The sequence below is a fragment of the Calypte anna genome, chromosome 19, assembly GCF_003957555.1.
Source record: "Calypte anna isolate BGI_N300 chromosome 19, bCalAnn1_v1.p, whole genome shotgun sequence".
In the NCBI taxonomy this organism is placed as follows: Eukaryota; Metazoa; Chordata; class Aves; order Apodiformes; family Trochilidae; genus Calypte; species Calypte anna.
Genome location: NC_044264.1, coordinates 7,689,408 through 7,715,914, shown reverse-complemented (window position 1 = coordinate 7,715,914; position 26,507 = coordinate 7,689,408). Strand labels below are relative to the sequence as shown.

General features: G+C 36.7%; 2 protein-coding genes across 3 annotated transcripts; one reads left to right on the top strand and one right to left on the bottom strand.

Annotated features, from left to right (window-relative positions):
- Window positions 1–1,299: 1,299 nt before the first annotated feature.
- On the top strand, window positions 1,300–8,715 carry ASPA (aspartoacylase). 2 transcript variants are annotated; one of them, XM_008495104.2, is made up of 6 exons: window positions 1,300–1,688; window positions 3,986–4,181; window positions 5,331–5,424; window positions 6,169–6,276; window positions 6,777–6,886; window positions 7,288–8,715. In XM_008495104.2, exons 1-6 carry the CDS (start codon window positions 1,450–1,452, stop codon window positions 7,498–7,500), a joined length of 960 nt encoding a protein of 319 aa, XP_008493326.1. In that variant the 5' UTR covers window positions 1,300–1,449; the 3' UTR covers window positions 7,501–8,715. The 2 variants fall into 2 exon arrangements, with proteins under 2 accessions (XP_008493326.1, XP_030318422.1); XM_030462562.1 differs by lacking the exon at window positions 6,169–6,276 and having other exon boundaries at window positions 1,362–1,688.
- A 2,055-nt stretch (window positions 8,716–10,770) lies between these two features.
- On the bottom strand, window positions 10,771–25,653 carry TRPV3 (transient receptor potential cation channel subfamily V member 3). Its single transcript, XM_008495102.2, is given in 18 exon segments — window positions 10,771–10,865; window positions 11,773–11,843; window positions 12,430–12,542; window positions 13,260–13,534; window positions 13,914–13,980; window positions 14,693–14,858; window positions 15,736–15,809; window positions 16,368–16,469; window positions 16,829–16,987; window positions 17,137–17,313; window positions 17,868–18,148; window positions 18,587–18,727; window positions 18,932–19,108; window positions 19,707–19,864; window positions 20,622–20,708; window positions 22,262–22,366; window positions 25,536–25,593; window positions 25,596–25,653. Coding segments are annotated over 18 exon segments (2,364 nt in total).
- Window positions 25,654–26,507: the final 854 nt, after the last annotated feature.

The window sequence follows — 26,507 nt, the reverse complement described above, 5'->3', positions numbered from 1 at the left end:
CATCGCTGAAGAGATCGGGTCAAAGGACAGAACAGACTGTCCAGTGCTGTGAACTACAACTTCACTGCTTTGTTTAATAAGTTACTTGCTGTGATTAACTCTCTGACAGCTCCGAAGTACAGCAGTAATACAGTTGAGTGTTTAAGTAAACAGCCTTCTCTGTATTAACTCACTCTGAGGTTCAGCAAATTTGTATGCGTAAGATGAAAGGTAAAGAGCAACTTGTGTAGGAAATATATTCCCGGCAGAACTTGTCTAGAGAAGTCCTATGTTTAGTTGTCTTTTTGTAGTCCCACAATCTATCAGCTTGGGTTATAAAGACTCTCCCAGGTAGAGTATAATCTTAATAAAATTGTTCAATAAACAGGTATTATTCCCTTACAAAGCAACATGTTTTATATTTATATCCCATATCAGATACTAGTTGCAAATACTTCTTTCATTCACATCAGTAAAGTTTAGTTTCCACTGTTACTACCGTTTATTCTAAATGTTTTGATCCTCACAATGGCTGCTCTTTGGCTGCAGTTTCCCTTCAGAAGCCTATCTGAATCCTTTCAGAAATGGAAATAGTTCTGTTGTCCCATTGTGGTCTCTGTTTCCTTTTTATTAAGAGATTGCAGAAGTTTGAAGGGTTGTCACTGGCAAAGTTCCATCAATGTATTACAGTTCTGGGTTAGCAGATCTCAAGGCAGAACTAGAGCCAGGACTACTAGGTAATTCAGTGGTGAATAAATTAATAAATTGCACATTAATTTCAGCTAATATTGTCTCTAATCACTGTTCTTAAGCTAGTATAAAACAAAAAAGGGTCATACAAGCAAAAACATGCTTTGAGGAACTCAGCTGTTCTTGATTTTTTTTTTTAGATGAAAGTACTTGATGTTTCAACATTATGTGTTGAGCCAAGACATGATTCATAGTTTGCTGGTTTACTCATTTTAAATCATTCTGCCTTTGTATACTGCAGAGCTAACTTCAAACATACATGAGTGTACTTGTTACACCTACTTCACAATGCAAAAAAAGCCAAATATTGAAGTGCATTATTAAATTTTACATTTTAAGTAAATGTAATTATTACAGGATTTACCTATATAATATCATACATTAGTAGGGAATGCCTGGGGAGGTTAACTTTTGAACTGTGCAACAGTTCCATTAACAGACTTGGAGATATTACTAAGTATGGTCAGTGAAGGGGAGGGCTCCCAGGAGGGAGGAGTGTCAGCTTAGCAACTCCCCACCTCCCAACGGGACTCTAGAACTGCTTGAGAAATGTTAATTCATTTTCATTCACATCTGACCTTAAACAGGCTTAGAGAATTTCCTACTTAAAAGAGTAAAAATAATTATCTTTATTTTTTTCTTTTTTTTTTTTTTTTGAAACAAAAGATTTATTTTTATTTTCTGTTTTGCTTTCAGCAATTCTTAGAGCTGCTGAAAAGCATGACTTCCTCTTCTGTTGTGGCTAAACCTCCAGTAAGACGTGTTGCTGTCTTCGGGGGAACTCATGGCAATGAGTTGTCAGGGGTATTTTTGGTCAAGCACTGGCAAGAGAATGGAGCTGAGATTCAAAGAACAGGAGTGGAAGTGAAACCATTTCTTACCAACCCAAGAGCTGTGAAGAAGTGTACTAGATATATTGACTGTGATCTGAACCGTGTTTTTGACCCTGATAATCTTGGGTAAGAAGAGTTCTACTTTCTGTTGTTTTACTTTTCTGTTTTTTTTAAATCGTAAGGAGCTCCCTTACCAGATTAAAATGTTAACACAAGTTCCACTACTATTTTAACTGTGCAGTCACATAACTGAAATTACTGACCTTTAACCCAAAAAAAGAACAAATTGCCTGAGTGTTAACAGATTCATTTGAAAATGATTGCTAGCAGAATGAGCCTCAAACCAATACAAACTTAAAATCAGCATTTTAAGCTAGTATCAGATTAGCTGTATTTATGTAAACTTAAGTGGTGTTGTTCTGAGTTGCAAAGTCATTATTTCTCACCTCTTCCTGTGCAATTCATCTTTGGAGCTCTTCTGAATACAATTATACCTGCAGGAAGATAGCAGATAAAAGCAATTTCAAGGTAGATATTTGAGTATCTGAAAGAATAGCCTAGAAATCAGGGAAGTGTGTTTAATTTCAGTTAGTTACAGTAAAATATTAAAACTTGAAATTAGCAAAGTTAACAATTATGTATTCTGTGGCAAAATAGAAAGTCTCAGTAATTTAAATGACTCATTATTTTAGAATAAATACAACCTATAATTGCTGCAAAATAGTAATGGATTTCATCTTTTTAATGACATTTTACATTTCTCTACTTTTGAGACATCTATCCCAGAGAGGTACTTTGCTGAGTAAATATTCTTATGCTTGCTATAGCTGCATGCTAAGCAGGCAGTTATGTTTCAGAAAGGAAAAGATAAATACCACAGAAAGAAACATCCCAGATTTTTGTAAACATGGTGATCCTCCCCCTGCATGTCTTTTCATCTAGCTTTTCATCTTAGAATCTTGTTGTTTATTATTATAGACAGATAAGCAGACTTTTTAACATGTAAGTGTTGAGGCCATTCTTTTATTTGCTTCCTTAGGACAAACATAAAAAAAAAAAAAAAAGTGGTTTTGTTTGTTTTCAGCTGCTTTGAACATGACACTTGAAAAAATAGCAACTTAAGACACCTGCAGGTTGCCTTTGTTTTTAAACTGTTCCTCAGTATATCCTATTAAGTTGCCACTTCTATTACAACTACTGCCTTTTTGAAATACCTTCACCCAATCTCTTTCCATGCAGGTTCTTCAATGTTAGAAATGATTTTATAAAATAAGAGTGAAGTCCTGATACTACTGAAATGAATGGTCTAAGTCTCATTTGCTTCAAACCAAATATTAACAGTCTTATGTGAAGAAATCTTGGATTTCAAAGATATAACTAGAGAATAGAAAGATAGATTATGTGATAGATGGAATCATAAAAACAGAAAAAGGAGCATGAGGAGCTCATGTACAAATTCCAACCCACCTCACTTCCCACCAGATCAGACATTTCTAATAGATGATGCCCTGACATTCCTGATACTCCAGCAGTGGTGATCCCATAATTTTCCTCAGCAACCTTTTCTGATGCTTACATTTCCATGCAGTTAAAAAGGAATTTTGCTAGTATTTCACAAGACTTCCATTATGCAACTTAACACCAGTTTTTTCATTCACAATTGAAATATCACAAATCTTGAGCTGCACTGAGAAAGAAAACTGAATTTAACACAAAAGATGTTGGGTTTGTTTAGGTTGTACTTAGGTAGTGTCCCAAGCTGGTCATCAAAACCAGTTCTGCTGTCTATGCAGAACAAACCTGAACCTCCAACATCTCTCTACAATATGTTAATATTTAAGGCATCTTTGCCATATTGCAGCTTCCCCACAGTGCCCTTATACAGCCAGGGAGCTGATCTTGGGCCTTCCCTCAGCCCCTTTAAGTATTAAAACTTCAGAGGAACAGATTTAAGGCAGCAAAAGTCTGATCAGAATACGAGAAGACAAGAAACAAAGCAAGTTACTAAAGAGCTGGTGAGTGATGCCCAAGGTAGAAGGGCCTGGACCAAGAGCTGAATAGCAGCTTCTGTGGGAGGTAGGTCCACTCTTGGAAGTGATTTAAGTTCTTGATAAATATTCAGTTAGCTTTCTGCACAGGAGAGAATTTTAAGATGTAAAGAGATATGAGGAGTAAATAGTCTGCAGCTAACATCAGAAAAAATTACATTTCTTACCACACTTGTCCACAAGATATATAATAGTAAGACCTGTTTAACAATCATACTTGTTTTTTTCAAGCACAGCTTCATCAAGTTTTATCATTTTGGTAATTAAATAGGTGATTTCAACTCAATTATTGAAATAAAAAGAAAAGGTATACATATTTTGTTGACTGTAAAGCATGGAATGAGTTTACTAATTTCTTTGTACTGATATTAACAGCAGGACAGAGGTGGAAGATATTCCATATGAAGTGAGAAGGGCTCAGGAAATCAATCAGATATTTGGTCCAAAAGGCAGTGATGATGCCTATGACCTAATTTTTGACCTTCACAACACCACTTCTAACATGGGTGGTACCCTTATACTTGAAAACTCCAGGGATGACTTTACAATTCAAATGGTTCATTATATCAAGGTAAAAGTCATTTAAATGAGCTATTAAAATAGATTATTAGTCTGAATGTTGTATTACTATATTTTGTAGTTTCTTTAAAGATACTATTTTTTATTCTGCAAAACTGCTTAAAATATTTAATCACTTATAGGATGGTTTTTCTTTTAATCAGAGATAATTAATAATTTGATTATAATATTAGGTGATTCAGATGTCAACTCATCATAATCTTAATGTATTAAAAGAGTATTAAGATGGATGGATAAAGAGGAATGCTCAGAATAACATCTATGAAAATGAATGTAATTTAATTTGATTTCACACTGATCTGTCAGTAACTTGGATAAATTTGTCTCCCATGCTAAATAGTTAAACATTAATTTTATGAAAGAAAGACACAAGAAGAATAATGGAACTAGGTAATGACAAACACTCCCTTCATCAGTACTTACAGCAATAGTGATATCTTTGGAAGCTGATTTTGCTTCTTCTGAACCTGACAAGTACTGGTAGAGTGAGGTTTGCACAAGTGCTGGTTTGAAGTACCAGTAACCTAGACAATGACTGATGAAATCAGGATTTGGTCAATGGTATGGAATTTAAATTATTTTTTCTATAGAAACAGCACTATATTTTTCTTATCACATACATCCCATTTAAATGTTTATAAAATACTTGAAGATTTAGAAAGCTTATGACTAAAATTACATGAAGAGCAAGGGTAGGCAGGAAGCAGGAGAGAGACCTGAAACAGATTTCTATGTAAATAGAAAAAGGTTAAAATAAAGCTTAATTAAGAATCTGTGTCCCCATAAGAGAATCAAACCTAACACAAAACAAATACTTGAAATCTGCTTTACAGTATTCTAAGTTTTTGAACTCTGACAAGTAGAGTTTTTTCTTCCTGTTAACAGTTTAAGACTCCAACTGTGTTCAGTTTCATTAGGAGACAGCAAAGCTCAGTGGAGCATGTCTGGCATGAGTTAATGGAAAGGAGACAACAAATACAGCTTTGTATGTTTTCTAAAGATGCCCTACTTCTTGGAGGGCCAAGAAATAAAGGCAACATATTGAAGACATTGTGTAAATCACTTCTGCATCAGTAATCTTTTGTGGCACAACATTGAAAAATATTTGCATAACAAAGAAATTTTTAAACAATCTCCACAGAATGCTTTGGCTCCAGAACACTGTCCTGTTTTGCTGATTGAACATCCTAGCTTGAAATATGCAACAACTCGATCTGTAGCAAAACATCCTGTTGGTAAATATGAAAACTAAAGATTATTTTAATTCATCATCAAATATTTTAATATATGCCTGTTTCCAGACCTGTTCTTTGTTACATACAGTGCCTTGATCACCAGTAGCTTTTTGTTTCATGGTATGTTTGACATAAAATTATTTCTTCTGAAGAGTTAACCCAGTGTTTGCAGAAAATATTTATCATCTATGAGGAGAAGGAAGAAGCAACAGCTTCTGAAAATAAATGTTTAGAATCATAGAATTGGCTGGGTTGGAAGGGATCTCAGAGATCATCAAGTCCAACATCCTCTAAATAAGCCTTGGCTGAAACACTGGTTTGTTAGCCAAGAAGAGGAAAAGAGAAGATGTGATCAAGGAAGGGGGAAATGATGTTCTGCATGTTAGTGGTTAACTTTCTTATTTATGGAATTATAAATCTAGAAAAAACTTATTAGATTGCTTTTCATATTAAACAAATGCATGGAAAGATAGGATGAAAAAAAAATAATACAAGAAACAAATCTCTAGAGTGACACTTCCTCTTAGCCTAGTAGCACTCTCAAAAATGTACATATGGTTATTTAAACTGAGACTAAATTTTCTGCTTGCCTTAAAAAAAAAAAAAACTAAATAAATCACATTTTTCTACTTTGCCATTCCTCACAAGCATAAGCCAGGTCAAAACAGATACCTATCTTTGATGTGTAACCTAAGCATGTGGTATATTATGGTTGTAATAATGATCTCCTTCATCTGCAAACAGGTGTGGAGGTGGGTCCCCAGCCACAAGGTGTTCTTAGAGCTGATATTTTGGACAAAATGAGAAAGATTATCAAACACGGCCTTGATTTTGTGCAACTTTTTAATGAAGGTAGAGTAAGCAATGACAGAATGTGGCCTTCTTTTAGAGTAAAGTTTGAGTGGGCTTTTTTTGGGTAAAAAAAGAGGGAAAAGAATATACTTGTGCATGTCAGAAACTCCATTACTGTGCTGGAATGGTGAGCATTAAATAGCACCAGTACCATCCTGTGTTGTGCAGCACGAGCAAACACAGGCTTTTCATTGGGTTCTTTACCTACAAAATCCATCTTTTAAAGTATAAAACCAAAAGTCACATTTTAGCACCAAATTTAGAGCTGGGCTTCACATGCCACAGCACACGACTGGACAAACTTTCTGCAACTTGGTTTCAAGGGGACAAGCAAAGCAGGAGCTGGGCATTTTCATGATAAATGAGCCAATCACTAGGGTGCAAACTTTGATGAGGTACAACCTAATGATTTAAGCCATTCTAAAGAGAATAAATAATGCATTGTTCTTTTTAACAGGCAGTTGTTCATTCTGGCATTAAATGACATTTATTCTTTCTAGGAAAGGAATTTCCACCCTGTACAATTGAGGTTTTTAAAATCATGGAGAAAGTAGATTATCCCAGGAATAAGAATGATGAAGTTATTGCTATAATTCACCCTAAACTGCAGGTAAATTCTAAAACAGTTTCTATGTGTGACATTTTACAAGTATTCCTATGTTCTTTCTACTACATTGTGGTACATTTTAATAACATCACTGTTAAACCTAAAAACTAAAAGAAAAATATTCATACTTTCAATAGTCATCTCATTTTTAATTCTTAAATTAATTTTAATTGTGTGCATCTGCAGTTTCTTTTTAGTTCACCTATATCAGGGGATTCTGTACAAGCCTGAAAACAAGGGCCAGAAACCTGACACTACATACTGCAAATTAAAAGGAATTCTTTAAAAAAAAACCTTTTGCCATAAACTCCAGAGAATATAATTATGGAGCCTAAACTCAGAGAGCACAGGAAATATACAAAAACTTGAAAGTAAACATATTCTATTTATTTTCTTTCTCTAAGGACCAAGACTGGCAGCCACTGAACAACGGTGATCCTCTGTTTTTGACTCTTGCTGGAGAAGTAATTGCATATAAAGGGGACTGCACAGTTTATCCAACATTTATTAATGAAGCTGCCTATTATGAAAAGAAGCAAGCTTTTGTAAAAACACTAAAAATGAAACTCACTGCAAAACACATCAGATGCTCAGTCCTAGATCCAAAAGCTTCCTAAGAGCTTATTACACATTTTCCATACTAAAAGTGGATTTCTTCTCTGAAATAGAGTGTCATTCAGTTGTAATCTCTGGAATAACTAAATAAACACAGAATCTAATTTAAAACTGTAATTTAACTAACACTGGTGAGCACTTTTAAGATTAAATATACTGTCATAATGCTAATTATGATGGTTTACTTTTTTTAAGAGTTTACTAGAGGTGTAAAGAATAAATATTTTTATCTCATTTGGTAGTTCACACTATATAAAATAATATCTTACAAATGGGTTACTGGCTATAAAACATATCCAGCATCATACAGAAAGATGCTCATCCCAAAGTCACATTGTACTAAAAAAATTAAAGCATTTCTACTTTATAAACCCAAACCCCCAATAACCAACACTTTTTAAAATGAGGTGATCCATGGAATTAATTCCTCAAAGAAACATACAAAATGTGAGATAAAGGAAATGCTAAGGGGAGAGAAACAGAGTGAGGGTATGGATATTAAAATCCTTATGTATTATCTGCATTTATTACTAATTCCTGCTATGCTAAGGTGGAAGTCTTATGGTTTATTTTGTTTTTCTTTTTATACCTAAGAAAAAGATACCATTTATGAGAAAAATACTATCATGAAATGTAAAGCTTTTTAAATGTAAAGCATTAAAAGATTAAATTTCTATTGTAATGTGGAGAAGTCTATAGCTTTATAACTTTTTATGTGTATACACCTGCTGCTTGTAACATTTTTGAAATCAAATTTGAACCAGCTGTTGTACACCAAATGTTTTCAGTGAAGACAACAAAATGAGGTAATTACTCAGGTTCTGATGACAAGCAATACACAAACCATACCTGAGTATTTCAGAAAGGAAATGAAGAAGAATTCCATATGGGAAACTCTTCTCAGAATTTTGAGGCTGACTGGTTCTGTACCTGTACAGAGAAATCCTGGCACAGTAGCTGAAAAAGAAAAGAAAATGGTGATTTACTCAAGTTTCTAACGTTGTTTTTAACACATTTGACAACAATTTGAGGACAGAGAAAAGATTAAGAACTGTGCATAGATACAATAATATCTATTTACTGGAAGATTCATTGTCTAGACAATCTCCCAACTCTGTCTTTCAAAAAGTGATGTCTTCCTTTTATACTAAGCCAAAAACCTCTTTTCCTTGCTTTAGGTAACTTCTATGGCAATAAAATAAAAGCACAGGACAATGTTTATTGAATTACAAGTTTTATTTAATTTAAATAAACATGGTATAAAAAGTACAGAATTATGTGATCTACTCGTTCTTCATAGTGTTCTTGACAAGAATCTTGAAATAAGAGACAGGATGTGTGATCTTGCAGGAGTCTGTGGCCACAAAAGGAGGGCATTTTCTCAGTGAGGAATTTTTAGAAAGAAGCCTCCAGCTCCTTCCTCAGTTTTATGGTGATTGGCACATCACATTTCTGACAGGTTTTTTGTGCCTTCCCTGTTTTACAGCTACACCCCCAGCTTGACCTCAGTACAGTGCAGAGATACCTGAACTTGTTCTCAGGGACAAGTTTACCCACAGCAACACAGAGCAGAGCTGGTTTATTCTGGTTCCTGAGTCTATGTGAAGAGGTATATTTTGTTGTACAAAAACTGGCACCCAAAGGAATCCAAACAAATCCATAGTCCTAAGGCAATATTATTTGTTGGCACTTCCAATGCACACTTAACTAGAAAATATGAAAGAGTCTGAGACCACAGGATTTTTTTTTCCTCTCATCCTAAATACGGGCAAACAATGCTCAGATATCACAACACTGGGCTATTGCTACACATAAATGTCCTGCTCCCCAAATTCCTGTGCCTTGTAAAAACAACTGAATTAAGCTTTCCATTTCATCCCTTCCATCTGGGCCACCCATGGCAGGAAACACAGGATACAGCATCTACAGAAGACTGGTTGAGTAGTGAGAGCCATATCCACCATCCCTGCAAATAACTTTCTGCTATCCTTGCCACTGGACAGTTTCCTCATGCTCTCTCCTGAGTTAAGAAAGATTTTTGGATCATTTTGCCCACAGCAGGCTTTGCTCTAAGAATCCAATGCAATGAACACTGTCATCCACACACAGAACAGAATTCACCTGAGTCTTTCCTAAATGGTGCCTTTAAAACAGGCACCAAATGGATACATATGATGAGTGCCACTGAAGATGCAATGTATTGACTGAAATTTAAAAGTACATAGAGCAAATATTTCTTTTTATACACACACACATAAAATAGAAAACTAAAAATGTGATTATTAGTACCAGGTCATCCATCACAGGTAGCAAAATAAAAACTGCCACAGAAATGCATTACATAGTCCTCTGAATAAGAAAAATAAAAGCAAAAAAAAGCTCAAATGTCTGCAATTGTATTTAACTTCTTCTGTTAATTTTGAGATTATTTCTTATTTTCTTCAAGTGGTTGGATATGAAAATTTAAATTTATTTTTATGCTCAAAGGAATTCTGATGCCATTCTTTAATGCAGCAAGAAGCAGTAACGTGGAAAAGCTGAGTAGGAAACATGAAGACCTTGTGACTGGAACAAATTCATCAATATTCTCCATCATAAATTATGTTTCTGTCCAATTATTTTCTGGGAAAACATATGTACATAGCAAGACATAAAACCCAGTAAACACCATGTTATGCCCTGGGGATTACATACAGGAAAAGAGATCAGGCAAAGCCAACGAGACCTGAAGAGGTTTTCTCCAACTTGTGGCATCAAGTCTCCAGTAACACTGACAGTCAATACAAAAGCTTCAAATGTATCCAGAACATTGTTCTTTGAAAATAACATACTTCATTTAGTAGTCTTCAGAATTGAAATGCTTTTTGTTTCTCCACAACAAAGAACTTAACTTTTTTCAGTGTATAAAATGTTTCTCATGAGTCAGAAATTCCACAAGACAGCAGACTGGGATCATTATGATCTTAATTTTCCACAAAAGGAAGAAATATCTCACATTTGGCCTTTTTTATCCAGTAAAAAGTCTAGAGCCAAGTTTGATTAGCATCACACAAACTTGGACAGCACCACTTTTCAAGAGGCTCAAAACTGAACCACTGATATAGTCCATTTTATTTCAGCTTAGCAACCCTGATCCAATGGGTTAAAGTCATCAGACCATGTCCCTGGAAGGTTCTGTTCCAGCTGCCTCCAGCTGTCTGAAGCATCAAAGCTTTCAGCATCCACTGCTGAGGCTTTTAACCTTCAGAACAAACATATCAAATGCAGCACAACTAAACAGAAGTTTCAGGCAAATCATCCATTTCTTCAAATGTATTCAGGGTGTTTTTGCTATTAGTTCTTGAATTATCTTGAACTTTGCTTGGATCTGCAAAGAAATGCATTATAAACAAAGGAGGGTATGGTAGAAACTGCATACACAAGCTCAAAGTTTTACACATCTATTTTTTTAATAGATGTTTAATTTTAGTCATGGTTTAATTTAAAAAATGCATTCATTTAAGCAACCAATTGCCAGTTTACTACCATATCTAACACAGACTGTTTTGTCTGTCTCTTTTCATTACTACTGAAGCTCATCCTAAGCCATATAAATTCTAAGTAACTCAAGAACAAACTTCAGGAGGAGTCTCCCAGATCCTCATATGCCCCTCTCATAAACTCTGATGGCTGCTGCCAGAAGGACATCTGACACCTCCAAGTCAGGTTATTTCTCTCTTACACTTCCAACACTGTCAGCAGATGGGTATCTTGAATTTCCTGGCTCATATTCACAAGGGGCAGTTTGTCATCCAGTATATATTGGAAAACATAAATATGAATGTCCCAGGGTTAACAGCAGCAGACTACAGCACTGTCAGGTAGAATCAATCTGATTTCTTGCCACATTTTGCAATGCTAGATATAGTTACTTAAGGGTGAAATGGACTTTATTAAAAACCCTTTCAAAATAAATTCTATCAAAAAGTTTTTCAGCCCTATACCATTAAAATGGTGTAAGAGAATGTAAAACTTAGATCAAGCATAAGTGCTTAGAGAAAGATAAAGGTAAAACCACCATGTTTTGTCACCAAAGTATAAATATCAAGAGTTTGTAACTCTCCAAATTCTTAAAAATAATTTAACACCCCTAACCTTATTAGACATGAATTTCCCCAGCAGTAAAACATGGTTGAGTATCTAGATTATGACAATTTTTTAAGCTTTAAATTATATCAAAGCATTTCTAAGAAAAACCAATTTCATTATTACAGCCTTGTACAATTCTGCAGTACCTGTTGGTCCTGGATCTTCATTAATAAAGGAAACGTGTGTTTTCCACTCGGTCCATCTCACTTCATTAATCCTATTAATATTGTATATAAGTTGGGTTATTAGCATGCCTTATCTCTTAGCCACACAGCTCTTTTCCCCTTTTATATCTTTATTCCTTCTTCACTTTGTGATGCTTTACCATCAACACCTGCTTTGCTAGTACTAAGACTGAACATCTTTTGCAGTGTTATGTACTACAGGAAGATAAGAATAATACTCAGACTACTTTATAATTTCACACATTATGAGTACAGTTATGAAACTCATCTTAAATATTTAGGTATAACATCAACTAGCAACATTTTAAATATAATTACTTTTAAGCTAACATTCAAAGAAGATTATGACTGATATTTATTTCAAGCAGACTTGACATGCATATATTAAATAATATAGAGTTGAAAATCTATTTTCTTACTAAAATATTGTCTAAAACCCTATCCATTTTCCTTCTTTAAAAAAAATTGGTCTCCACTGAAAGAAACAGATCAGATTTCAGTACAACTAATATGATTTTTAGAGAGGTAGAAATATGTTAAAAAGGCTTTTGAGGAGAAATAACCACAAAGAAACACACAAAGCAGAATTGATAGCATGGTATTCTAGCTTTGCTTTACCTTAAACACACTCTGGTGTCATTTTCAGCCACTTTACACCGTTCTCCCAATTGGAATTTTTTCCTCAAACATTTTGGTAAGAACTTTTCAAATTCCAAAATCGTTCTGGCTCTCTGTTAACAATAAACAAGATGAATGTGGTTAATCCTGTTCAAAGTTGTCTGCTTTGCTATCCCATACAGTTTGCAGGCTCCATGTTTCATTACAACATCACAGATCCATCCATAACCAACACTGATTCCAGCAACAGCACTAACATGGCAGGATGTTTATTTGACTGGTGCAAACAGGGAGCTGACAGCTTTCCCCAGTTAGCCCCACAGCAGAAGCCACTGGGAGAAAAACCAAGAAATCTCACTCTAAATTCAGTGTTCAGGGTTTGATGCCAACACTTCCATGGAAGAAAGCAAGTCCAATCCTAACTGTGTTCTCAGTGACAGCTTGGGACTGTCCAGCCTTGGTAAAAGACCAGGCTCAGATAAGGTCTGGGGAACTGAAGTGTTGCACTGCAGATCTCTGGGCTGATCATGAAACACACATTACTCCAGACATATGGAGGGGAACAAAGGCCATAAAGATATATGTGACAGTGCATGAGGCTGGAAATCTGAGCCATAGCATTACCTTTAGGACAGTTGTTAATTCTGAAGTTATTACAACACCCTAATGCTAAAATTCCTAATTTGCATTGTTTAAACACAAATACAAATGGGGATTACCACTGGTAATGCCTAACAACTTGTTAGCAGGATAAATAACCAGATATACAGCTCAAAAGATTTTAGCCAACACACTGATCCTTGACTAAGCCAAGTAACTCACAAACAAACCTGGAGTTTCCAGATGTGCTCACTCTCTTTTGAAATATCTTCCACTGTTTCTCCCATTAATGCAATCAGCATGTTCAAGAGAAGAACAAAAGTCAAGACAACAAAAGTTATGAGGAGCAGAAGGAAGAGGACAGGATACTTTGAATTTTGCTGGATCTCCAGATCACCCAGTCCAAGGGTGAGCTTAAAAAGATCCATGAGAACAGGTCCCAGGCTGCTGTTGTAGTGGCGACATTCACTGCCCTCCTGGCAAGTTTCAATCAGTGCAGCAAGGGCTGAGAAGAAAGCATGAGAAAATTTCCATCACAATAAAGCTTTCATGGATACATGGCATTTTATCCTAAAGCACTCAAAATGCACTGCTTAATACAGAGCTAGATATGCCCAGCAAGACACAGAGCAGCAGCTAGGTGGCAGATTACCAGGAAGCAGAAGGATCCCACGTCCAAATGAAATTGCAGGCAATTGAGCAAGAGCCAAATTACTTATCTGTTCAGACAGTCTCTAGACAGTTTAACTCTCTAAACTTGGCTTTTTAGCATCCAGAAGAAACCCCAACATGAGGTCTCATCATGGCAATAGGGTTCTTATTCATAAGAATGCTAAAACTTTTACTCACACAGAGCATCAGTGCTTTTCTCCAGTAATATTTACCTACACCAAATCCCAGCAAAAACACGATATAGACAACTAAAAATTTTATCACATCTTGCAGGATGACCTAAAAATTAAAATAAATACTTATCAGAAATGAAAATCCAAGCACAAGCTTTACATTTATAAATTCTGCATGGCTACAGGTGTGGTACACACTAAAGTGTCAGGTTGCTTTCATTAAGGAAACTTGTTAGTCTCAGTGAGAAACCCAGGGAAGATTTAGGGCTGATTTTTAACCTTAGGGCTGCAAGACTGGTGTGGTGTTGCAGGGTGACTAACTCTAGTCTAGAGTGACTGACTCTAATATAGGCTTTGCAGCATATGATGCAACTAAAGAGCAGAGTTACATTAGCTGAAAAAACTCCACTTACATGTTTAATAGAGAAAAAAAAGGTTTTAAGAAATGTAGTGAAATGAGGCAACCAGGTGCCACTAATTGCCAGGGAGTGAGCATGAGCTTGTGTCAAGCCCACCTGTGCCTGATTAGGGTGGGTCCCCACTGTGCATGAGCAGGATGAGGTGGGCTTGACAGAAGCTCATGCTCACTCTCTGGCAATTAATGGCACCTGGTTGCCTCATTTCACTACAAAGAAATAAACTAGTTTCTAGCATTCAGGTTATTATAGTGCATCCTGCTGAAATAATACATAGTAGACTGAAAATGAGAAATGTCAGCATGGATTATAAGATACAGTTGCTGAATATGCTTGATTGGTGTTGTATCTTAACAAGTAAGCATCATAACAAGGCAGAGAACACAAACAAAACAAACTTGCCTTTTGAATCATAACACTGTAAATGCCCATGGACTGGAAACCTCTGGTGAAATAGAGCATATTAGCCCATCCTAGGGCCATTGCCAAAACAAGACACACGAGGTGTTCTTTGTAGGAAAACAAGTACAAAAAGACAGAGAAGATCACAAGCAAAGCTTGTATAAAACTGTTAAAAAACAAACACATGTATGTAAAAGGGAAATTACTAGCACAAAACCAACAAGACAGTGGAATAATATGAAAACAAGACTTCTTTGCTCCTTATGCTTCAGTTCTAATTTCCCATTGTATTCTGTTTTCCTCTATCAACATTACCATTATACTTCCACAATAAAATAGGTGATTCTAGATAATATAAGCATATTAATGTATTAGTATAATATTTATTGAAGCTTTCTTTAAGTGAACTACTCTCCCCAAAATAGGTGCTCAATGCAGATTTTGTTGATAAAGAAATCTTAATGGCATCTTTGAAGTAATTTAATTCAAGCTTTAGCTTCATGGAATCATTACAGATTTTCCATAAACAAGAAAGACCCAGGAAAAGGTATTATGTGCTGTGATAGGATGTAGATTCTCAGCAGCACAAGATCAATATCAGTGTGGGTGTAGGAGAAGAAAAAAAGGTAGAGTTAAGCCACCTCTGTGCTTTATCTAGGGCATGGGATGCTCCCATCAGCCAGCTGAACCAGCTTGATGCTATTTTTCCTTTCTTAAGTAGTCCAGAGGACTGTGGAACTGTATCTGGTTTATTAACCAGGCTCCTTAAGCCCTTTTCTTTATATAGAGCTGGAAAAAATTTACTCCATACACATCAAATCCCAGTACTTTTACCCAGTACTTTACTTTACTTTTACTTTACTTTTACCCTGCAACCACTACTGTGTGTTAAAGAAAAACTGTTTGCAAGATTATGCCCATCCCTCTAAAAACTGATAATTAAGAGTAAAAGTGAGCATCTGCCACAGGAGTGGCATTCTCTGCAACCACAAGATAGATAAACATTTTATAGATAGTATAAAATATGTGCATGACAGACTTACAATGCAAAGTGAAACCATGCATCAGAGAGAATTGACTGCAGGTCTGAAGGTCTAAGCAGGAAGATGGCTACACTCTGTGCAGAAAGAAAGATAAAATCTAGAAATGTCAGGAAGAAAAAGCAGGTATAAAAATGGATTTTTTAAAATTATTTCACTGAAGCTGATGTTCTAAAAAAAAAAAAAAGAAAAAAATCAGCCTAACGATAACTTATAGAATTAAAAATATTGTTGTAGGTATGCAACTTCATATTTACATTTCTGACATGTCTGGCATCATTTAATAGTTACTGGTTATATAGTATATGGTAATTACACTGGTTTTTTTTGCCCAATACAGGTTCTGATTATACAGCATTGTTAAAGCTAGGAAGCTGTCAACATGTTATACAAATACAAAATCTCTGCCTTGAGAATCTGAAAGGAAAATACCCTCAAATTTGTTTCACAGAGCAATACAGTTATGTCAAAAGATATATTCCTGGTCATTCTAAGTGATGTATCAAGCCAGAGACTTTTATAAATTACACATATCAAAAATATTCTAAAAAGTATTGCCAATATCACCAGCAGCATACTCATATATCTAGAGGAGTTCTTTATTTTGCTATGTATTTGTTATTAAAATGCCTTACCTCTTTTATGGCTAAAAATATTGCTCCTAACATAACCATCACCTGTCCCAGTAACTGCAGCCATCCCACACCACGTGTCAGAGCAAGGGGATAAGGTGGAGCCTGCAAGACAGGTCCAAAACGAAAAGCTGAGTTCCACCCCTGAAGGGTAAAAGGCAAAACAACACAAAGCCTCTTGCCTGTAGCTCAGGGTACACAATTTCTTCCCTCAGTTTAGAACTTTTTTTGTGGTGCATTACAGAATTGGCCCTACAAGATGTATACTTGAACTAGCAGAAGTTTCTTGAAAGAAAAACAAAACAAAATGCCCTCTGCACACCTTTAGAAACTGAACTACCTGTCTTTATATCAGTTATTTGTGTTCTGGGTTACTTTACAGAATGAAAATGCAATTATCTCCTCTATTCCTCTTCCTTCCAGATACGAAGCAGAATTTAGTGAGATTAAGTTGCTGTACTCACTTCATTTTCATTAGGCCTGTGGTAGGAAACCAATGTTAGTGTCACGTTGTATAGGAAATAAAACCAGCATGACATAAAAAACATGTGTCGGGCAAACTTCTTCCATTTCATTCGCAGCAGTGAGTTCAGAGGCTCCAAAGTCAGCATTTCATGGCGATTCTGCAGGAAAAACCCCAATAAGATCTGATTTTAGAAGCAAAAATTACTGTTTACTCTTCTACAAGTAATACAAGTGTACAGGCTAACACACCTGAAATGAGTGTACAGCTAGAAAATATATAAATATATTTTAGAAATAGGTAACTTACACCAATATTTGTGTTATAGACAATAATTTCCAATACTGAGTTGTCTGCAGTGGTATCTAGTTCTGTCAGATCATAAAGTGAAGACTGAACAGGACCATAAGCCCAGTCTGTGAATTTTCTTGAGAGGCTCCTGTTAGGCTTATCTCTTATCTCTCTGCTCAGGATGTATTTCAGGATCTAAAACATGAACAAAATCATTTGTAAGCAGAAGTGTTCTCCATGGGAAAAGAGAAAGCTCACCTTCAAGCAGTCCAGCACCCTACCTTTGAGCTACCACGTTCTCTACAGCAGTGCAATGCAACGTGCTTGTAATTGGTTCCATTGTCAATTCTCTACCACAGTTCAGTTGATTTATGAGAGCCAAATTCTACAGCAGCATTAACAGAGCAGTTCCAGTGAGTCTTCTGAAATTACTCAGAGTGTATTGTGTAAGTGAAGCACTGCAATAAATGCAGAGTTTCTACAGACAAAAGGGTTTCCAAGGCTGTTTTTAAAGAGCCTGTGTATTTTGTACAGAGAGGGGCTTGAGGGAAGTGTTAAAAGGGAGGAGCAACATTGCAATAGAAATATTTTCTTGTATTTTGACAATTAGCTCACTCAATACCACAATACATAGTACAAACAACATGGAAAACTGCAGGTCAGAGCACTAACATCTGAGCTCAGATGTGGCCTTGAGTCCTTCTCCCCACTTACAATCTTTTTTAACATGCTACTGAAATGATACCCACCTCTAATTTCCCAGTTTTTGCAGCTAATTGTAGTGGTGTCAAACCCTCCTTATTCTTTGTTGTTTCCAAATTTCTGTCTTTACTTCTCAACAAAATCATATCATACATTCTGATTACAAAGTCATTCTGGGTTTTAAAGTCCTCTGCCACAGTAACTAAGGCATGGAGGATATTGTTTCCTCTGGAATCCTGAGAAGTGATATTAGTTCTGGCATTGTCCATTAACAGTTGGATTATGTCTGGTTGATTGGTACATGCAGCTAATGCCAGGGCAGTTTCACCTAGAAAATCACAAAATGTAACATGTTTATATTCCATTACAAGCATTCAAATAATTTTACTAATGAGTGGCTCTGTTAAACATCTTAATATATGAAACACATTGACCTATTGATTGTGTTGAATGTAGCTCAGTTTCTAAAAGTTTAATCTCTATGAAAACATAACATGGAGAAAATTTGTTGCCTTTTCTTTGCCATTCAGTGTTTACAAGTCTTTTAAGAAAATGTTTCACAATTATTTCTGAATGCTTATAACACATTGCCCTCTCACAAGTGACTTTTACAAAAGGTACTATGCCAATTTTTGTATCTTATGATGTGAGTTTCCTAATCTAGGTTTATCTATGGCAATGATTCACACTTGCCTTTCTTCCATACTGTCTTAATCGTTTGGCTATTCCTTCTAAACCTTTCCAGAGAGATCATATTTCCACTTACCAAAATAAAAGCCTTCATGCTTATGTTTGGGATTAAAGAAAATACCCTGGGCATGAGCATTGACATCAGCTCCTTTTTCTATAAGGCTCTGAGTTATTTCATATTGTCTCCTTTCAATGGCAATATTTAGAGCTGTCTGGCCTGAAACAATAGAGAGGTATTTAGTGATGAATCTCTGAAACCTGTTAGAAAATATCAAAGAGATTTCACAATGGATTGTGCCAGGGATAATGATTAAAAGTTGGTTTAGGAATTCAAACCATTATTAGAATGTTTGGAGAAAACATTACTTTTGTGGACAGTGCATTTAACCATATACCTGAAATTGGTACAAGATGGCAGTACCTTTATATGCCTCTTCTGTGTATGCTGCATTGATAAACCTCTCCAAAATGCCATTTTCTTCTGCAAAGGCTAGTAGGGTGTTCACTATCTCATTAGTGTTTTCATTGATGTTCAGCAGAGCTTTCATCAGACAAGTTTTGCCAGTGTCTGAAGCTGTGAATTTTTTCATCAGATAATCTACAAGAGTGAATTCCAAGATGAGACCATAATTACTTCTTAAAGAGGATGGAAACAATTCTAATATTTCATTTATCAGGGGTGGAACATAAATTATTTGCCAAACAATCACTCCATCCTATTCACTTTGTCTTTGAGCTATGTATACTTGGTGAGTCTAGGCATTCAGGAATCTGGTACTAAATAAGGTAGTCAGCTCACTTGGCTTCTCCTTTGGACATCCCACTGCCATGATCACTCCAGACAGACCCACAACTCCTTCCTAATTTCTCTGGCCACGCTGCACAAGCCCTGGCTATACTGCAATTTGCCTGCAGATTGGATAGACATCAGCTTTAAGTCTTGTGCTGCAGAAGGCTGGGAATCCAGTGCAGGAGAACACTCTGTGTATCACAAGTAGGAAACAAACACTTTGCAGAGTTGCCTCGGAGACAGCAAGGAGGTGGCTGATTAAATACCTTAAGCTTTCCTGCAGAAATGGGAAAGGTGGCAGACATCACACTGCAAGTAACCACTGCAGAGGTATTTCCCAGTCTCACACTACACACGTGGTGGCAGAAGAGCTGAGAATCTTCCTTCAGGCAGGTGCAGAGCTTACCTGGCACAGTCATGTTTGTACACGCGTTAGATCTCTCCTTCAGCTCTGTGAGCAGCTCTTGCAGCTCTTCTATATTCCCCTCAGACACTGCTCTAAATATGTATCTTTTCAGCTTCTTCCGGGCACTTCTCTGCTCAGGTCCTTGTGACATGTTAGCACTGAATTATAAAAAAAATCAGAATGAAATTGCTGACTTAGTTTATGGTGGTTTACTTTATTTTCTACCTAAGAGAAAAAAAGAAATCCAATAAATTGTCCCTGACTACATATACTTGTCCCACTTCTATCTACAACTTGACATGGAGAATCTCTCAGAATGTTTCTGCAGATTGTTTATTTGCAGGTAAATGGCAAATGAGAGGAGATTTCTAATAAAAACGTACACTAAGTATTATTCTGCATTTTTTTTCCAGTTATCTATTCTTCTAAAACAAAGGCTAAGAAGTATTTCTCTGCTTCTCTGATCTGTCCACACCTTGCTCACTTCAGTGCCTGGTTACCTGATGCTGCACACCAACTGCATCCATCCCACTTGCAGTAAAAGATAATTTTTAACCTCACATCTTCTTAAACAGCTTTCCTGAACATACATCATTCTGGACTAAGAATGATTTAATATTTCTCCCCCAGTTCAGAAATTATCTTAGCTCATATGTCATTGTCCTAGTTATAGATGGTGTCTGTGTTGTCATCTAGGAAACAGACATTATATGTAAGGAATCCTCACACTAAATGTGAGATTTGAGAAGAGAGATTACAGTTGCTTATTTCAATATTTATTTACTGCAGAATCAGAAATGTGAGCACAAAAATTACCTTATTTCTGAAATATGGCAGGCAAAATAAGTAATATCTACCCTGTTATAGACTTAATCCATTGAAAATGTGGTAAGTAGTATGTGAATCTCCACTCACCAACAACTGTCTACATTAGGGCTATATTCAGTTGCATCATCCTGAAGGGACTGTGGGGAATCCATATCTTCCCCATTTCCAGATGCACTATAGAAAACAAAAAACCATAAGTTCTAAGTTAGGAAGATATTGGAAGATATCTTGGCAAATCACATGAAGAATCAGGCAGTCCTAGGAAGTATTATCTAGAGTAGAACAAAGATTATTTTAATTTGACAATGTGCTTTTTAATTATATAATTTTACCACACCCATGAATTTTAAAGTGAGTGGTAAAAATGAAGACCCACAGGATTTTATTATATTTACAAAACCAATAGGAAAGCAATCTGGTTTGGGCTTTGCTCCATTATAAACTGGGAAGTTTTTAACAATCACTGCTATTTTCACTTCATCCTGACTGCTTGTAGCTTACATTCTTCATCTTCACATCCTTAATTTGTCACCTGCCACAAAACAAGTGCTAAATCAGTAACACTGCATGAGCTGTAAGCACATAATGAAAGTGATTTACCTAAAGGTTTACCACACAATACACAGTAGGCTAACTCAAGAGCATTTTGCAGCTGAAATAGCAGCTTTATCTAAAAGAAATTAAGGACTGGGGCTTAAAATACATATTTAGGTAATAAATTTAAAGGATTTCAGTGGCACTTTTATTTTGCAATTTCTGTACAGCATTTCCAGACATTCCTAAAAGCAGACTTTAAAATAATTTATTGTAGTTTTTCTTACTTGTATTTTTGTTTTCTGTAAGGTTCAAATTTGATGAACAACCTCAGACTAATAAGTTCTGAACTATTATAGATAAAACAGATGTATGGACAGCAAAGCAAGGATTCAGTGTTGCTCTGCAAATATTCCCTCCCCTTTGAAATACAGCTGGTAGCTCACAGTCCATTCTTATTCAGTCCATCACTTCTCTGCAGAAAGCTGTGAGGAATCTGGTAACAAAGCACATGTGTCTTGTGCAGGTCAGTCCCTGAATAGGTAAAGAAGCTTGGATACCTCTGAGAACAAAGAAACACTGAGCTAATTCCACAAAACTGACCAGACAAATCCATCAGACAAAAGCATCTGGACATTCTGGGCTTATGCTGGGTTTGGTGGAAATTTCCCATAAAAGTATCCTATAAATTTTCAAAACTTAAGTGCAATCTTCCCAGTCATAATTTCTCTCTATTCATTCAGCATAAATGGTTGCCTTTAAATAGTTCAGATTCAGCATCTTCATGTCATTTGAATATTAGTGAGCAAAAGAGGGAGGATGCCAGCACACAGCTGGGAGCTGGATTTGCTAAATTAAGCTGTGGCCTTCATACAGTAAAAAATACACAAATGGGTGCATGCAGTTTGGCCTGATGTGTCATAAACAAGAGGCTAAGATTAAAAAAAAATTACTGTGCTGATTTAAATTTCATTCAAAATTAAAGCCTGGTTTATTCAGTGAAAATGACAGCAGTATGTATGGCATCTAGCAACAACTGACCTCCAGTGGAATTCTGTCTTTGAAGTAAGGAAAAGCTAAGAAAAGACATGACAAATTTTAGCTCTGAGGTCTAAGGAGAAATAATAAGTGGCTGCTGAAAAGGAAACAGAAGTATTTGCAGTATGGCTATTGGATAGGCATCTGCAACTTACCATGGACGAATATTTGAATCCATTGGTTTTGAAAACACAGGAGGAGATGTATTATTTGGAGTTGCATTGCTTTCAAAACCATCAATCTCCAGAAAAAAGTGTGAGCTGTTGAACACAGTGCATTTAAAAAGTATTAGCAAAAAATCCAGGCTCAACCATAAAAGAAGCAAAGCACTACAGGTACATGCCCAGGACAAAGTTAACAATTGATATTTTCTGGCATTTTACCAAGTAGGACTCTGGCAGAGGCTCCTCGACTTTCCCCTGGGGGGATCCCAACTTCCAAAATTGTGCCCAGCACTTTCATGCTGGCAGATGAGCAAAAGATGCAGAGATATTTTTAGTACATACAGTATCAAATCCAGACATGCCTCAGCAGTTACCACAGCAGCCTGAAAACAGCCTTGCACCCAACTTCTCTGCAAATAGCTAAGTGCAAAACCAGGCATTTATTGAGCAGCCACACACAGATGCACACCTACACCTGCATATGCTTTTAAACCTACCCCCTCTTCCAGTCTATTTCTCCAGCCAGGAGCCATTAGGATGGAACATTTCAAAGCCATCAGCAGTGATAATCATCAAGTCAGAAAGTTGGAAAGGTTACATCTTAAATTACATTAGGCATTTCCATCATCCAGGACTGCTGTGTAATCTTGCCAGTCAGTGCATGATGTTTAACTATTTCTCTTCCATATAAATGATTTAATGGGAAAAGAAATGAGATCTTAAACAACAGGGAACATGAGATGGAATAGGAAGATTTTGCCCTTTGAAAGCAGGTGGAGTTGAGAGGCAAAAATCAATGGCTTGGTATTACTAGAGCTCATTAAAGCATTGCTACTTTCCACCAAGGACAGAGAAGTTTCAGTGGTGGATGCAGTGACTCCCCCATGGCTGATTGCTCAGGTGCTATTTTACATTTCTAGTGTGTTCTGGTAGTCACCTGGAAAACAATTTCAATTCTATATTTTAGTCCACAGGATATTTATTCTTTCTGCTAAAACCAGTATGATCTCATTCCCTAGTGTTAATCTTTTCCAGTGGCTTGGTGATCCAAGTGTTAATTCTCTGTATGTGGTAGTTTAAACCTCCAGGACCTCATGTAAATGAGATGTAGCTGGGAATGCATCCTAAGCAGGCAGCAAGCAAAATGCCACTTCAGGTTAGCAGGAGAGTGTCTCTGAAATTATTTAGGCAAAGAGGTGCAGTTTAGAGTACAGGGAAAACCTAGAGAGAAACAGGACCATTGCCATCACTTCTGGCAGCTGCTGTAAATCATTGCTGTTTCCCTGGGGTCTGGACTTGGGAGACAGACTAAGGAGTGGAAAAACCATGGGTTTATCCTGCTTTGTTGCATTCCCTTACCACAAATTGCAGGAGCTGTCCCAACAGGCACACAGCTGTTGGAGGCCACAGTAAAACTCCATAATCTCCCAAGTGTCAAGCTCTAGGCACTGCTGGGCCACCTCTCCTGCCCTTGGCTCAGCAGCAGGAGGGGATGGTGTCTTTGAGAGCAGCTCCTGCTCTCTCAGCAGTGAGTTTATGCTGAAGATTTTGGCATCCAGTAGATGTACAGCAGCTATGAAGTGAGCCCTGGTTTGGAGGCTGACACACCTAACCTATCCAGGCGTGTGGGTTATCTGGGGATACCACAGGGGTGAAAAAAAAAACAAACCAAAACAAAACCAACCCGAAAGCCACCATGCAAGGCCTGTGGATGATGGCCAACAAATACCCAAGTGCTTACATGGCCACCTTGCACACTCTCAGGAACACTGCCCACAAGCATAATCAGTCTCTGACAACACTGGCAGCACTCCTCCCTCCCAGCCTGCCTGTTGGTTTTCCTGTACTTAATTATACAGTCAGTCTATGTCAGTCTACCCAAATACCAGGGCCTTCAAGAAGGGGAAGTCATTACCTTTTCAGAAAGTGCAGGTTGCCAATACATTTTGTCAAGTGAGAAATGGCACCCATGGAGCTGCCCTACCTAGGTCTTTCATGGCATGAGAGAAGGAATGAATTTTGAAGTAAGTGAAGTACAGCAAAATGGAAACATGTAATTAGTTGAAGGCGTTAAAGCTCTGCATTAAAATTCACATGAGCATTCCTTGTATCACAGGAATGTTGCCAGCCACACCCTGAGCTCTTGGTTGAGAAGTGGGAAAAACCTCAAGGTTATTGTTACTGAGGCCACAAAACTGAATGGCAGATAAAAGATTAAGTAATTAGTGATTGCCAGTAGTTGTTATAACTACACAACCTTTCATGGAATTGTGCTTTTTTGAACTACAGGGTATATTGTGAGCTCTTCAGATACTTCATCTCCCCCTCACACAGAGCTTCTCTTGTCTTCATTTAATGGCAAAAACTGGGCCATTCAGGAGGGGGTCTCAAATAACTAGTGACATCATTTCTGTGGAAAGTGATTCCTCTCATTATTAAGAAATATAAATGTCACAACGACTGCAATTGCTTAGGCCTTCATAGTTTAAAAAATTGCCATAATAGCTACTAATTAGCCACAAAGTGAAAAGTTTATGAACCAATATTCATGCTCACTCTCCAGTAAGTTAGTTGACTTCAATACTATAGTATCAGGAATTTATTACTGTTTATATTTCCTTATACATATTAAATACAAACACTTACTTTCATAATTTATGTTAGTGAATTAAAGATTTTATAAATTAAAGAAGTCTTGTTAGCATAATGAAGAAGAGAGTGAATTCAGGTTTCTGTTTGTGATGGCACTTTTCAGCCCTCCCAGCCCTCATTTCTTAATTCCCATCTGTCTCCCCATAATCTCTCACATTCCCATCTGAGGCTAAGTTTGAAATGCTGTCTTTTTTCAAGCCAGCATCTCTTCCATAAAACCTGGAATCCCCTGACACATGTTCTCTTAAAAAAAAAAGCTCACTCTTCCTTCTCCTTTTGAAACACTGACCATCACCAGACCACATTCTTACACAGGTACAGAGAGCAGATGCAGAATACCCAGCAGATCCAAGGCAGAAAAGACAGGTACATGAGTCTGGTGTCTTTAGGACAGGGATCAAATATTTGTCCCCTTAGTGTCAAAATGCCATATGTCCACCTAACCAGGATTCTCTTCCACTTCTGTGCAGCATAAGAACAGAGTTTATTTGAAGGCACCTTGTGCTCACCAGGTTTCTCACTCATATACACCCTGTGAATACAGGTGTCGGTGTAAGCATCTACTAAAGAAGATAATAAGGAGTTTTAGTGTTCCAGACTGAGTGGATCCTACCTTTTCTTTGTGGGAGTGCTTTCAGTTGGCTTTTTCTCTTGCTGGTTTGAAGGGGAATACCAGATGGATTTGTTTTCTTGCCCATTAGTGGAACAATTTCGTTGTTATCTTTAATCATGTTTCTGCAGTAAATAGATTCACAGTTAGTTACCCCCTGTTCATCTGAAGAAAGGACAGTGACAGAATTGTGGATTTTGTCCAATTTTTTTCATTTTCTGGTTGGTTTTTTTTTTTTTCCTTAAGCACATACATGCAATTTTATATGTCAAGGCTGGAGGGTTTCATTCATGATGATTATATTACATTCTAAGAAAAGTGCCATTAAAAGTTGTATCATAAATCTAGGGAAACTGTAACCTCAAGCATGCACCTAAACTAAACTGAAGGGACTCTGTCAATCACAGTGACAGCACATGTTATTTTTAGAAACAAAAAGAGCACAAAGAATTTTCTAAGTAGCCCAATAGCTTGCTCATATTCACAGGTAATCACAGCAACCCAAGGTAACTTCAGAAAAGTGGTAAAAATTCCAGGAAGATCTGTGCAACAGGTACAATGTATGATGGAAGATTCCAGACATGAAGGGCAGTGAGCACAGAAAAAGCCCTGAAACTCTTCACTGCATTTAAACAGCAGAAGCAGAGACTGGATATTATGCCCAAGATGAGCTCAGCTCACATGGATAACATCAAGGATTTGTGTGTCCTGGTGACACTCCTTAAGATTTCTTCTGAGAAAAAGGAAAAACCATGCCTCTGGATGGGAACAATCACCACCACACGACACAAAAGGATCTTAAAGGATGTTATCTGCTTATAAACACCCACAACATTAACTCTGTAAGTAATAATGAATAACTAGCTGCCTATTTCTCAATGTAATTCTTAAGGGCATCATTTTAAGTCACCAAGCACAATTTGAAAGCAAGAAGGCAGATTTAGGACACTATTTTTAAATTCAGTGAATTTTGAA

Coding starts and splice junctions, on each gene's coding strand:
- ASPA (XM_008495104.2), top strand. CDS start 1,450: ATGACTTCCTCTTCTGTTGTGGCTAAACCTCCAGTAAGACGTGTTGCT. Junction 1,689..3,985: donor TTTGACCCTGATAATCTTGG/GTAAGAAGAGTT, acceptor TGATATTAACAG/CAGGACAGAGGTGGAAGATA. Junction 6,277..6,776: donor TGTGCAACTTTTTAATGAAG/GTAGAGTAAGCA, acceptor TATTCTTTCTAG/GAAAGGAATTTCCACCCTGT.